The sequence below is a fragment of the Taudactylus pleione genome, unplaced genomic scaffold (assembly GCF_031769625.1).
Source record: "Taudactylus pleione unplaced genomic scaffold, aTauple2 ptg000473l, whole genome shotgun sequence".
Lineage (NCBI taxonomy): Eukaryota > Metazoa > Chordata > Amphibia > Anura > Myobatrachidae > Taudactylus > Taudactylus pleione.
The window spans coordinates 9114453-9128806 of NW_028284875.1; the positions used below are offsets into that span (position 1 = coordinate 9114453).

At 39.3% G+C, this 14354-nt stretch overlaps 1 protein-coding gene across 2 annotated transcripts in view; it reads left to right on the forward strand.

Moving 5' to 3' along the window:
* The window catches only part of CNKSR3 (CNKSR family member 3), a 119930-nt gene that overhangs the window by 43192 nt on the left and 62384 nt on the right, over positions 1-14354 (forward strand). Inside the window, exon 2 of one of the 2 annotated variants that reach the window (XM_088448970.1) lies at positions 458-621. The exons of the other annotated variant lie outside the window; for it this stretch is intronic. Within the exon in view, the coding sequence (XP_088305096.1) occupies positions 458-621 (164 nt within the window). The remainder of the gene's footprint in view (positions 1-457; positions 622-14354) is intronic. 2 annotated transcript variants of the gene reach the window in all.

The window sequence follows — 14354 nt, forward strand, 5'->3', positions numbered from 1 at the left end:
CAATTAGAGTGCAGCTCTTGGCCCTGCAGCAGCAGCCAGTCATTCACGCAGCACAACAGTTTTTTCTGCGACTTACTTCATTCCAAGCCTCCGTTTCAGATACTCTCTTGCTGTTTCAACACTCTGACCAGCTGTGATACAGCAGCTTGGTGCAAGATTTATTTCTGTGACTTGCTTCACTAAAATCATCACTGCTCAGCTCTCTTGTTACAGATGAATGGTTCATACACCTAAACCTTTCTCGGCCAAAATATTGTATAGAATAGTGAAAACCCATCAAAATCTATCCAGTGGTTCAAGAGATTAGCCCGAACGAACAGACAGACCTCTAAACCAGGGACTTTATATATAGAGAGAGATTTTAGTATACATCATTTTTATTTGGCTTGTTTGTAAAGGGTTACAAAGGACTTTATAGTCTTTGTGAACTTTTGTCCATTTTTTTAAATTAATTTAGGACTTGACGACTCCTTGCAACTGTATGTACTATGTGTGGAACGGGAGAAGATTAATGGTGAACAGCTACTGCAGATATCGCACCAGGATCTAGAAGAGCTTGGAGTGACACGAATCGGTCATCAGGAACTTGTTCTTGAAGCTGTAGATCTTCTCTGTGCCTTGGTTAGTGACTGATTACTGAGTACCAAATGACACCTTTCTGAATTGTATTTCATGTCTTGGCTTATAAACGATAATTTTTAGAGTATTAGGGGTATATTTACTAAAGTGCGGGTTTAAAAAAATTAACATGTTGCCCATAGCAACCAATCAGATTCTACTTATCATTTATCTGGCACCTTCTAGAAAATGATAGCTAGAATCTGATTAGTTGCTATGATATCTTAGTGCAGGTTGAGTCTCCCATATCCAGATATTCCAAATCCAGAATTTTTTTAGCATGACTGAGATAGTGACACCTTTGCTTTTTGATGATTAAATGTACACAAACTTTGTTTGAGGCACAAAATTATTGAAAATATTGTATAAAATTACCTGCAGGCTGTGTTTATAAGGTGTATATAAATCATAAATGCATTCTGTGTTTAGATTTGGGTGCCACTCCCAAGATATTTCATTATGGTATGCAAATATTCCAAAATACAGAATATTTCAATATCCAAAATACCCCTAGTCCCAAGCATTTTGGATATAGGAGACTCAACTTGTATAAGCATACACTCTTCTAGATCATATGTGTCATTGATTATTGTTTAGTAACAACTATTTGTATAGCACCAGCATTCACTTTACAACTGGAGGCAATAATACATCAAGACTCGATATTAACAAATAGACAAAGAGGGCCTTGCACACAAGTTATCTTTGTAAAACACCTTCCATGCCTATACTATGTCCAAAGTTTCCAAATATCGTTGATTTTTTTATTGCTGAAAATCTTTTATTTAAAATGCATCAGTCCTCCGTTAGAAAGGGTCCAGGGCTGGTTTTAAATATACGGGGGACCTCACGTAATTTTTTTTCTCCGTATATATTTAAAACCAGCTCTGACCCTGCTGCCTGTTGCTGGTTCGTAATTTACAGTGGAACCCTACACATTTTTTTTCGTGTAAATTAAGAACCAGGACAGGCTGGCAAGCCCGGGGCTGGTTAGTGTTTTGGGGGGGGGCCTCACGTAATTTTTTTTTTAGAACATTTATCTATTTTTTACACTTTTTAACACACAAGCACCAAGCACATATCTCACTGATAAGTGCTGGCTGCTAGCTCGGGAAAGATTTGGAGAGAGAAAACACTGCAATCTCGGGTGAGTAATCTCCTGCAAAACGAGTTACTCAGGAGAGATATCTCATTCTGCTTCACCATCGGCAAACTCGTTTAGCCTCAAATCGCCTTTTGGTAAATTTGCCCCCCAAAAAAGGGATTAAATCATCCAAATTTTGGCGAGTACCAGTGAGATAAATCACTTTGAAAAATTGGGACCATCTCGAATCTTAGTACATTTACCCCCTAGTCTGAAACAGGTCTAATTAATGTTTGCAAAATCCTAGTCAAAGTCAATTGGTGTCAATGAAATCCTCTTATAGGGCTCTATTTACTACAATTCGCATTATCACAATATCACAACAGGCAATATAACGGGGATTTATTAAATAAAACTCTGTCCCTGTGAATCCCCTCTGCAACCTTCTCACTGTATTTTTTTGAAAAAATACAGTGACATGGTGCCCACGCATGCGCGGACCGGCCGCCGCTACACGCCCCGCGATCACGACCCCCCCCTCAACCCTGCAACCCTCAATTGCACTTGCCTCTGGTGATCGGTGCTCTGATGTCCTCCGTGGCTCCGGTCAGTTGGTCTCCCATCGTGCACTGTGACCCGGGTCACAGTGCAGGTTGGGGGCCAAGCTGACCGGAGCCACGGAGGACATCACCGGAGCACCGATCACCAGCCCTGGACTCAGGTGTTTTTTTTTTTATATATATACTGTGTGTGTGTGTGTATATATATATATATATATATATATATATATATATACTGTATATATATATATATATATAATTTTTTTTTTTAGCAGTGATCAGCTTGTGGTCTGTTTAGACCACACAGCTGATCGCAGGTGGTGTTATTATCACAGGGCTTCGGTATTTTTTCACAATTTATTTTTAGTAAATCTCAGGCAGATCGCATTTCCCATTACAATTATGGGAAATGCGATCTGATTACTAAAAATATGTGATAATTAGGGCTTGGAGTAGACTTTTACGAATTCTACTCCAATTGCCCTTTAGTAAATTTAGGTGAAACTAAAATAATGTGAAAAGGGTGTGAGAACAACCTTTTTCAATTTATTTTGGTAAAAATAATGTTAATAAATAGACCCCAAAATGAGAATACTGATCATGGATTGGTGGATAATGTTAGTAAGGTCGATATTGTGTAAGAGCAACAAAATCAAAAGTTGCATTGCCCACTGCCATGTACACATCAGCAGTACATTATAGATTATATTGTATTGTGCTATTTGTTTCAGAGCATATCAACAAGTGTACAACCGAATAGTATATATTTTGCATTCACATATGACAGAATACTGCCAAGGAAATATGGAACTCCTTATTGCATGTTTGGTGAAAATACAGATTTTGCACATTTGTCCTTTCGCAAATGTCACTAATCAGCATCTGTCAGAAAGCACAACAATCCGACATGTGAGGTTAACTTCCTTACACAAGGTAGCTGTAACTAGGGTTGTGCAAGAGGGGCAACTGCCTAGGACACAAATCTTGAGGGGGCCCAGGGAAATGAATATTTTAGGTTAATTTGTTTACAGTTGAGGGCTGGGGGAGTGAGGATTAGGGAAGCCTTAAGTTGGGTACACATTAGACAATATTTCGCCCAATCCTATGAATCGGGCCGACATATCGTCAAAATCGCCTAGTGTGTACCCACTATGTCGACCTTTGCGTGCTTCCGCAGGGTTGTCGGCTGTATCATCAGGTCGGCCCTACATGCAGCTCATTCTGACAATGCAACTGACGACCCCATGCAGCGGGATGCGGCAGGGACCGATAGTCTAATGCAGTGGTCAGGGAACAGGGGTAAATTACCCCACATGGGGTAAAAACGAAATTCCTGGGGCTAATGGACTTACAGCCGGACATGCATATGAATCATTCTATAATATAGAATGATTCATATGCGTGCCCAGCTGTGCCGCAGGGAGGCACTAAGCCGGACGCCGCTGAGATGTTATTACCAGCGGGCGTCCGGCTCCTTCCCTGCAGCGCCGCGTTAGCCGATGGCTGGAGTTCTCTTCTGAACTCCAGCTTCCGCCTCTCTCCATGCGCACTATGGGAGAGACGTCATGACGTCTCTCCCATAGTTCCGAGAAGCAGCTGGGTGGACTTGACGGCGGCGGATGCAGGTGTGGGGATTATGGTGTTTGTTTGTTTTTTTGTACAAGCGGCACTACAGGGGCACAACTATGGGGGCACTACTACAGGGGCATTATATGGGGGCACTACTACAGGGGTACTATACAGGGGCACTAATGCAGGGGCATTATATGGGGGCACTACTACAGGGCATTATATGGGGGCACTACTATATGATCTCCTTCCTTTCAAATCAAGGGGGTAACGTCGGCGTATATAAATATATTTGGTGTAAAAAGTAAAAAAGTTCAATCAACCCCTGGTCTAATGTGTACCGGCCGTCCGATATGTCGGCCCATCGGCAGGGGGTCGTCAGTCGCATCGCTGGGTACAGATATTGTTTAGTATGTATCCAGCTTTACATTTCCTCCATGCCCAAGTTCTTAAAATTTGTAGATATGGTTAAAGGAGCAGGTGCAGTTAATTGGAGAGTGGCTTATGTCGCTATCTGTGTTATATTTCAGGTTTTGGATTCCCTGATCAAGCTTTAAGTCCCAATAAAACATGCTTCATCTTTATAATTGTTATTATTTATATTGCACAACCAATACTAGTGCTAGTAATTCATTAACTTGTATTAACTGCAAGTCTTTGGCCAGTGGCGTAATGAAATACAATGCACTATCAAAAAATTGTTGGTATTGATATTGGCATGTGAATAGGTGGCTTCTTTTATTGATATACAAATATTTTAAAAGTCTAAATGAGTCACTGGTGTCTTCATGGTGTATATGATGGAAGCCAGGGTAATGGAGCCAGACATGTATTCACAGTTACCTCCCTGCCAGTGATAGGAAAGAATGTCTTACAATTCCATTCTCATTACTAGTCTGCATTCCCTTTGTCTTGTCACACTGTTTTTTTATGTCTGCCCATTTTTCTTAAAATGGAAGCAACTTTCACCCCGGAGACTATGAAACAGCATTTCTGTTTATAGCGCAGAGTAATCTTCCCTCTTACTTCCTTTCTGTTAAGGAAATTGGTAGTTAAGAGTAAGAGCAGAACAACTGTTTTATGTCTTACAATTTATGTAGAAAAGAGAGGTTATTGTCTAAAAATAATGTTTATTCATGTGTCCTCATACACCTAGCCTCAATACGCCATGCAGCACGAAACGCCTGGTGCGAGTGAGCTACCAGTTGCCGTTTGACTTGCAATTAGTTTCTTTTTCGCCGGAAAGAGCTTTTTAGTCACAAATGGATGTGACATTCCACTTTACAAGACTGCACTGATTAATTTGATATGCGATTCTTATATATCTGTGTGCGCCTGAGTCTGTATATGGAGCACAAAGGACCTTGGTGTGGAAAAAAGCCTCAACCACTGCATTGTAGTACTTTGTATACAGATTCACACACAGATATACAAGTGTGAGATATCAAATTAATCAGTGCAATCTTGTGAAGTGGTTTGTCGCATTTATTTGGCGTAAGCCGAGTCACACATGACCTCGCGTGCCGTGATGGACTGTTTCGAGCGACTGCAGCAATAGTGTATAAGGACACATCTGTAATTATCACATTTAGGAGCCAATTTAATATAGCGGAATGCTCGGCTGTGCACATATCCAGCATAGAGTGGTGCTTGAAAGTTTGTGAACCCTTCAGAATTTCTAAATTTCTGCTGAAATTTGGTCTAAAAATACCTCAGATTTTCACACAAGTCCTAAAAGTAGATAAAGAGAACCAAAACAAACAAATGAGACTAAAAAATTAGACATGCTATTTTTTTTTGAGGAAAATTATCCAATATAACATATCTCTGAGTGTCAAAAGGATGTGAACCTTTAGGCTTAGCAGATATTTTGAAGGTGAAATTAGAGTCAACTTTCAATGTGTGGGATGACAATCAGGTGTGAGTGGACAACCTGTCTTTTTAAAAGAACAGGGATCTATCAAAGTCAGATGTTCACAACACGTTTGTGGAAGTGTATCATGCCACGAACAAAGGAGATTTCTGAAGACTTCAGAAGAAGAATTGTTGATACTCATCAGGCTGGAAAAGGTTACAAGACCATCTCTAAAGAGTTTGGACTCCACCAATCAACAGTCAGACAGATTGTGTTCAAAAGGTGGAAATTCCAGACCATTACTACCCTCCCCAGGAGTGGTCGACCAACAAAGATCACGCCAAGAGCAAGGCATCTAATAATTCGGAAGGTCACAAAGAAACCCTAGGTAACCTGAAGGCCGTTCTCACATTAGCTAATGTTAATGTTCATGAGTCCACCATCAGGAGGATACTGAACAACAATGGTGTGCATGGCAGGATTGCAAGGAGAAAGCCACTGCTCTCCAAAAAGAACATTGCTGCCCTTCTGCAGTTTGCTAAAGATCACCTATACAAGCCAGAAGACTATTGGAATAATGTTTTGTGGACAGAGTAGTCCAAAATAGAGCTTTTTGGTTTAAATGAGAAGCGTTATGTTTGGAGAAAGGAGAACACTGCATTCCAGTATAAAAACCTCATACCATCTGTGAAACACGGTGGTGGTGGTGGTATTATGGTTTGGGCCTATTTTGCTGCATCTGGCCCAGGACGACTTGCCGTCATTGATGGGAAAATTAATTTTGAATTGTACCAGAGTATTCTAAAGGAAAATGTCAGGACATCTGTTCATGAGCTGCATCTTAAGAGAACATGGGTCATGCAGCAAGATAACGACCCAAAGCACACACTTCATTCGACCAAAGAATGATTAAAGAAGAATATATTTAAAGTTTTGGAATGGCCAAGTAAAAGGCCTGACCTTAATCCAATCGAAATGTTGAGGAAAGACCTGAAGCAAACAGTTCATTGGAGGAAACCCACCAACATAATAGAGTGGAAGCTGTTTTGTACGGAGGAATGGGGTAAAATTCCTCCAAGCCGATGTTCAGAACTAATCAACAATTTCAGAAATGTTTAGAAGCAGTCATTGCTGCACAAGGGGGTCGTATTAAATACTGGAAGCAAAGGTTCACATACTTTTGACACTCACAGATATGTGATGTTGGATCATTTTCCTCAATAATAGAATAGAGCATGCCTAATTTTTTGCCTCATTTGTTTGATTTGGTTCTCTTTCAACTTTCAAGCACCACTGTATATGGTATCTGCAACCACGCTAGTGCCTTTATTCGCCTCTGTGGAAAAACTAGCATTGTTGCTGGCTGTGAGGTTCCATTCTGGTCAGGAACAGCACATTGCAAGCATTACGTTTAATAGAATTGCCCCACAAAAATTTTGTATGCCACAAATAAGTGCACTATTTTATTAGACATCATGGGGTAAGTGTAATAGCCTGTGGACTGCAGGCATCGGCAAGTTCTGTGCGAGACTACCTTTAAATGACTACTACTTGAAAACTTTGGGCAGTCTCGCACGGAACTCGCCGATGCCTGCAGTCCGCAGGCTATTACATTTTACCCCCATAACTGGAAATATAATATTAAAATTTAGACCTACAGTACTTTTCCTGAAAGGGTATTTTGTTTCTGTCCTTTAGGGCTAATGCACATACCATGTGAGCTAGGTCCTCTCTCATGCATCCTACTGTAAATCACACATGAATAGGAAATGCTCACAGAGGGGCAGTCTCTAAGCGCATACAGGTAGAGCACATACTGCTCAGAATGCAACAGATTATTAGTTGCAGTTTGTAATCATATATGTTTACATTTCGACTATGGTATACTCGTATTGCCCTATACCATACTCACTGACTGGAACTTGAGCACATCTTGAGTAGAACTAAATGCAGTGAAGTACACAATGAATGCACAGTATTTATATTCTGAGTTAACTGACTGCATATTCATAGTAAACTTGATCATATTGCACAAACTCATTTTAAAGCTCTTTCATGGGTAAAGGGTGCACAGTGCACAAGACAACACTTTCCTAACTGGAATCGATGTGAAAACTTTCTGCTTTGTTGTCCAAAACAGAGAAGAAAAACAATGATTTGTAATTTTGTATAAGTGTGCTGTAAGTGTTAAATGAATTGGGACTCTGTGACCAGTATCTGTGGTATAACATTACACCTGTTAGATGAGCAGATGTGCGGGACAAATTGTATCTTATACTAGACTAGAGACATCCCAAAGCTTTTATATCTTATCTTGTCCATTGTCTTATGTGTTTTACCAGAGAATGAAAGAAAACTGGTTCAGTGCCAGATCCTTAGGCAGTATTGTGTCTTGTACAATTTCCTACTCATTTCCTTTGCTAAGCAACTTTTCTGACCTCAGACCCATTTGGTAAAAATTTGAATTTGTTTGCCCCCTATAGAGGTTTTTTACGCACTGCAAAATAAAAAAAGTTTTACTGTTTTCATTTTCTATGATGCGATTTATACTGAAAGAAGGAAAATTCTGAAATTACAAAAATCTGAGAATGGATGTTATCATTTATAACTTAATAATTGTTGGGCAAAATAAGTACACCTGTTTCAACATGTTGCATGCTGTCTAATCATTGGGTTCCCAATTCCAAGGGCCATGACTGTGTCACAGAGGAGCGTAACCATATCACGGGGTGGGGGGTGAGAGTTGGGCGAAGCATTGGCTTCAGGGGCTTACTGCCCATTATCCCCCTCCAAACACACTTTCACTGGCGAAGAGCAGCGGTGAATGGGAATAACCACCCTAACTGTCAGGCTAATCGGAAAAATACAGTCCCAAACATAACAGCTGAAAATAGCAATCAAATATTGTTCCAACAATATTAGACACGGTTGGGAGATATGTTATTGGCTTCTACAAAAATTCTGTAGCTCAATAGTTCATAAAAAACATACACAGTACATTAGCAATGCTTTCCAGAATTCATAATTGTTACAATTTTTTTTCTTCAGTGTTTTGTTGAAAGCCCCTCCTTATTTCCAAACCCACATACATTTCAATATTATACCTTCCAGCATTGATTTTTCTTCTAGACAGGCTACAGAGTGACTACACCCCCTAACAAGGGATCACATTGGGGATGTGCCGCATCTACCCTGTGGGTACAATAATTGTTGAGCTTTAGGTGAAAAGGGGGCGAAATGAGGTGCCATTGCTTCCATGACGCTGTAGAGGCACTTCTACCCGCTTGTTTCTATTTGAATTGACCCCATAGTTTTTAGCATAAAGTGAAATGGCATATATAATGTCTCCTATGTAATGTTTATTACTTTTTATGTAGCTTGTATTGCTGACCGAATCACCCTTTCTTATTGACAACCAGCGTGTTATTTGCAAAAAAGATGAGTCATTCAGGGAGGGATTTTCTCCAGAGATGTGAACTAGTCTGTGTATACTCATGTACACTCATGGGACCATCCAGAAATAGACTGAAGTGCGAATTTAAAACCAAAGTACAGAGCAGCATGCAAACCAATAAAATCTAACTAAACCTTTCCACAATTGACTAACATGAAATACCCCTTGTAGGCCTTAGTGCAAATTAATGTGTGCACAGGTGCACTACATTTTCTCTAATAGTCACATTATGGGCTATTTGACTGCTGTGTATGATTTTATGTCTCAATAGAGACCCCCCCCACCCCTCTTTGTGCAGTCCTACATCATGAAGAAGACTTTACACAAAAACAAAAACTATATTCAAAACTAAGAAAAATCATTCCAAACACATAAGGGATATTATTCTGGAAAGCCACAAATCTGGGTAAGGTGACTAGACCATTGCTAAAACATTGTCCTCCCTGTGGAGCTAAGTGCAATCTATTGTACAGAAGTGGAAAGTGTATAAAACTACAGCCATACATCTTCGTTCAGGCCAACCCCACAGAGCTTAGTTCCCTGACGAGAGGACTACTTATAAGATAAGCAACTGTAAGGCCACCTGTGCCATTGAATGAGCTCCAAAAGACTATGCCTGTGTGGGAGATAATTTGCATGGGTCCCATCTCCAAGATATTACAAAAAAATGGCTTTTATGAGAAGGTCACAAGAAACCAGTTCTGACTGAAAGAAACAACTATAGTTTCCAGCAAACCCCCAAATAGAAGAGGTGCGCCAGATATGGTTGCTGTGTGTCAAAAATATAAAGTGCCACTTTTCAACCTGAATGCTAGGATTTATTTATGGCACAAATTAAACACTGCACACAAGATGGATTTTGCTTCCCCATTGAGAAGCATAGCAGTTATAGCATCATGTTATGTTGTTATTATTATTATTAATAACAGTTTCTAATATAGCGCAGTACATTTTGTTGCACTTTACAATTGGATGTTGATGCTTATTCAGCAGCAGGGACTTGCAGTCTTGTCAGCATTGATGGGAAGGATAATTGGTGCATATTACCGACAAATCTTAGAGCAAAACCTGCTTTTCTCTACTACTAAAAAGAACAAACTAGGGTGGATGTTGCTCTTTCAACAGGACAGTGATCCAAGACAGTGGAAGATTAGCTCTGGTTTGGATTTGCTTAAAATGAGGAAAATTGGTTAACCCCATTTTGAAAGAAAGATTGATCTGGAGAACATGCACTGCTATGGACCATCTATAGGGTTAATAATTAATACTGTTATCTAGTGCATAAGGAGACCAATATGTACATATATGTCCAGGGCAGTGCTAGGTACTTTTGCTGCTCCCCCAGAGTCCTGTTTTGCTACCATGCCCTGGAATGGAGCCCACATGTGAAATAAAAACATTCAGCTCAGACAGGATGGCCCTACTGCCGCATCCAATGGTTACTGTGATCGCTGGTCCTGTAAATGTTAGAATTATGACATACACTACACTTTGTTTGACTCATATTAAAGTTGGTTAAGTGCTAATTATATCCTCTTCATGGACTGGAAACACTTGCTCTAAAATCAAGCATTTTGAAAGCCCCTTCTAGAAATCCTCGATTTGGCCCTGGCTTTGATAATGGGATGAACTTTCACAGAAATATAGCAATTGAGGGAATGGCTTTTGAATGCATTATAATAGTAAATACAAAGCTAGTTAACATAGTACAAATAAGAGCTGTGAAATAATTTTGTTGTGCTTAGTTCCATGTTAAACTAAAAATTACAATATATGCCATTTATTGCAGGCATAGTGTTTCTTATAGCACGCTGCATTGTGCACCGTATCAGCAAAAACAACACACGTCAAATGATATAATTAAATAAAATGTCTTTCAGATGTGGTTAAAGAACTCATCCTTTCATCTGAAGGACTTCATAGGTAATTACACTGTATGAGATGGGACAAGTTGTTTCAAACTGTCCTTGAGAACATCAAGATTTTTGATGTCATGTTTATTAACATGTCTGGAAAAATGTTAAAGCGTTTGCTCACTGATATTTTTCTAACACTGAAGGAATGATTGTGAGAACATGAGAATCCGAAATAGATGGTAATCAAAACATTGTCAGTGGACACCATGCTTCTTTCATATTAGCACAATTACAGATCAAAGTACCATATATACATATATATATATATATATATATATATATATATATATATATATAATAATAAACCCTCTACTGTATAAGCATTTAGCAAGTACCTGAGGCGTTCAATGACCTTTAAATTTTTTTAAACATCTTAGCCGGCCCATGTAATGCACATCATTATATTTCAATGTTTTGCTTTACTACTATTATTGCTTTTCTTTGACAAGAAGACAAGGCCCAGTTGAAGAGGAAAAGAAAAACAAATATTGCAACATGACTGCTATTTATGACCAATGTATTTTGATAGATAGCAAAGATTTCTGTAGCAATTTACAGAGCTCGAGAATTTAGAAGAATTATAATTAATGATGTAGAGAAGACCTTACAACACAGCCAGAGATAATGGATAATCTGAATAACACTGGAAGTACTGTATAATTGATTTCATTAGTAATATTGTACTAAAATAAAAGAATAGTTTGGGGTGTACATCGTTTCCCACAATATGATATTTCATAGCTCCAAGCTAAACCTCTAACCAGCCTTTTTTTCATTCCTGGTGGGAATGATGGAAAATCCGTATTATCTAAGATAAGGTATATTGCCAAATGTAATAGGGTGAGAGTTTAGAAAATGTGAGAGTTTAGCAGTAAACTCTCACACTATTACATTGGTAGAGTTTTATCTTCAAATGGGAAAACATCTGGATGAGGGTTTAAAATGTGAGAGTTTGTTGGGGGGAATTAAATTCAAAGCGATGTTGAATAGCCGTGGGAGGGAGCTACCGAAGCTATTCAATACACCGTGCTGTTTGGGTGGGCTTAGGATTTCTTCTCGCACCCCCCAGGGGATGCAAGGAGATATCCGACAAAAGTGCCGGGCGCGCAGCTGTTTTCCTGCTTAGCGTGGTGCTAACAGCCGTGCGCCCGGCACTTTAGTCAGAGAATGCCGGTTACCATGACTAGACACCCATGTTAAGTCGCGAGAACCAGCATTCTCCAACATAACAGCGTGCTGATTTGAATAGCTCCGGGTGCTCCCTCCCGGCGCTATTCAATTCGCGTTGCATGTTTTTAGACTCAATGGGGGGAATTCAATTCGAGTTTGCATGTTCTCGGACTTTATTACATTGGCCGAGTTTAAAAAGTGTGAGAGTTTACTAAACTGTCATATTTTCTAAACTCTCACCCTATTACATTTGGCTCATAGTAGCTGTTTCACTCTTGCTTAACATATTTTCATATACATTCAACAGCCAATCATCCTAGTAATAAATGAAGAGATACTTTCTTTGTGCTTTTTCTTCCCTGCTCACCTGCTGTTGTGAGCATAGATACAACAAGACTGGGAACATGTCTGTGTTTAATAAATCTGCCCAATTGTAATTGCCAACTTTTGTAAGGCACCCTCAGGTTGAGTCCCAGAAGGGGTTAACCACGTTGGTGGTACATGTGGACGTATCACCCAAATCATGTCATTATGGCCCTGCAAACCCCCTCTGTTCAAATCCACAAATAGCATCATCAACCCACACTGGACCAACTCTCCCTGAAGTTCTTTGTAGCCTAATGAAATTTGGAACTCTCCTGGGCATTACAAGAGATTTGGTAAGTGGTAAGTTACAAACATTATTAAAGGACCTTTGTGAAAAATGAAAAGATACTATCTTTGTGTTTTTTCTTCCCTAAATCTCTTACATTTTTAGATTTGTTTTTTTACAATGATGTGGGTTTTTTTGATCGCTAATAGCTAGAATCTTAAATTGACACACAAACGTACAACAAACAATACTGCCCAGTCTCATCCCTGCCAGATACATATAAAGGATCACTGGTGAACGCAATAATGAAATGAGGTAACATTCCATTAAGATCAAAGGTTACTTTCAGTCATTTGTTCTTTTTATTTCACATCACATTTTTCTGCTCAGTGTTGCATGCCCTAAAGCAGTCGGAATAGCTTATGTCTAAATAGTCATTTAGGGGATGGGAGGGGGGTGGAGGCAGATAGAGTTTAAGGGACTACACCGTAATTACAATAACTGGTAAAACCCCTTTTGACATAATTAACCTATTCTCTTTCTAGTCTATTTGATTGCTATGTGATTGTTGACTTTCAGCATTTAAGCCATTTAGAGGAAGAGTGCAACATAGTACAACTATAAATCATTGAGTATTGATTGTTATGTGTATCTAATTTCTTTCAGGGTAAATATGGTCCTTAAAATTCCCAATAGCAAGTTCACTTCAAAATGCTTTCTTTTTGGCTCTCCAACTCCAAGAAAGCTATAAATGAACAAGGGTTCATTTATTTGCTTTATTAAGTGTGGAGAATTATCTCTGTGTATGTCCCAAGAGTGATCGTTCACATTTTTGTGTAAAATAACATCCTTCTGCTGGTCTGTAATGAAACAATTTGTAGAATATATGTTTCATGTTCAGGGAATGACTGCCAAATGTTAGCCTGGGTCGGAGGTGAGTGGTAAGCACACAGCATTGGCCCTTCAGAAGCAGCCTTTCCGTAAAGGGTGGCTTAATGTATTGAACACAGGAGTTGATTTATAAAAGATTGAAAGGCTTTTTTGCTGAAGAAAATGGGTGTTTTCACAGATGAAAGTATGTGTGTATGCTTAGCACTATATATTTATGGGATTACCGCTGACGTTAAACCCTGCTAAGGAAACCTATTTTTAAGCATCAGATTTCGCTGTTCTGGCAACACCAACCGCAGATGGCAATATTGGTGCACACTCAATTAAAAAGAGTTTTATTTTTGGAATAATAGTTTCATTTATAATGTTTGTTTACTTGTTTCAAAAATGTATTTGGTAATTATGGAGGCAGCACTGTGACTTGCCAGCACAACTCTGCTTCTTTCCCATGAACCACTTTTTTCATTGAATAAGTCATCAAGGCAGCAAAAGATTTAATAGTAGCAGTTCAAGCTGGTGCTGGTTTAGTTCCACCTTCCTAGTCCCCTGCTATGCTCTCCCTACAGTGGGGGCATCACATCAAATGCAGGGCTATGGTGTCAATGCATAGAAAAGCATCATCTATGCATATGCAACTTCTGCAGG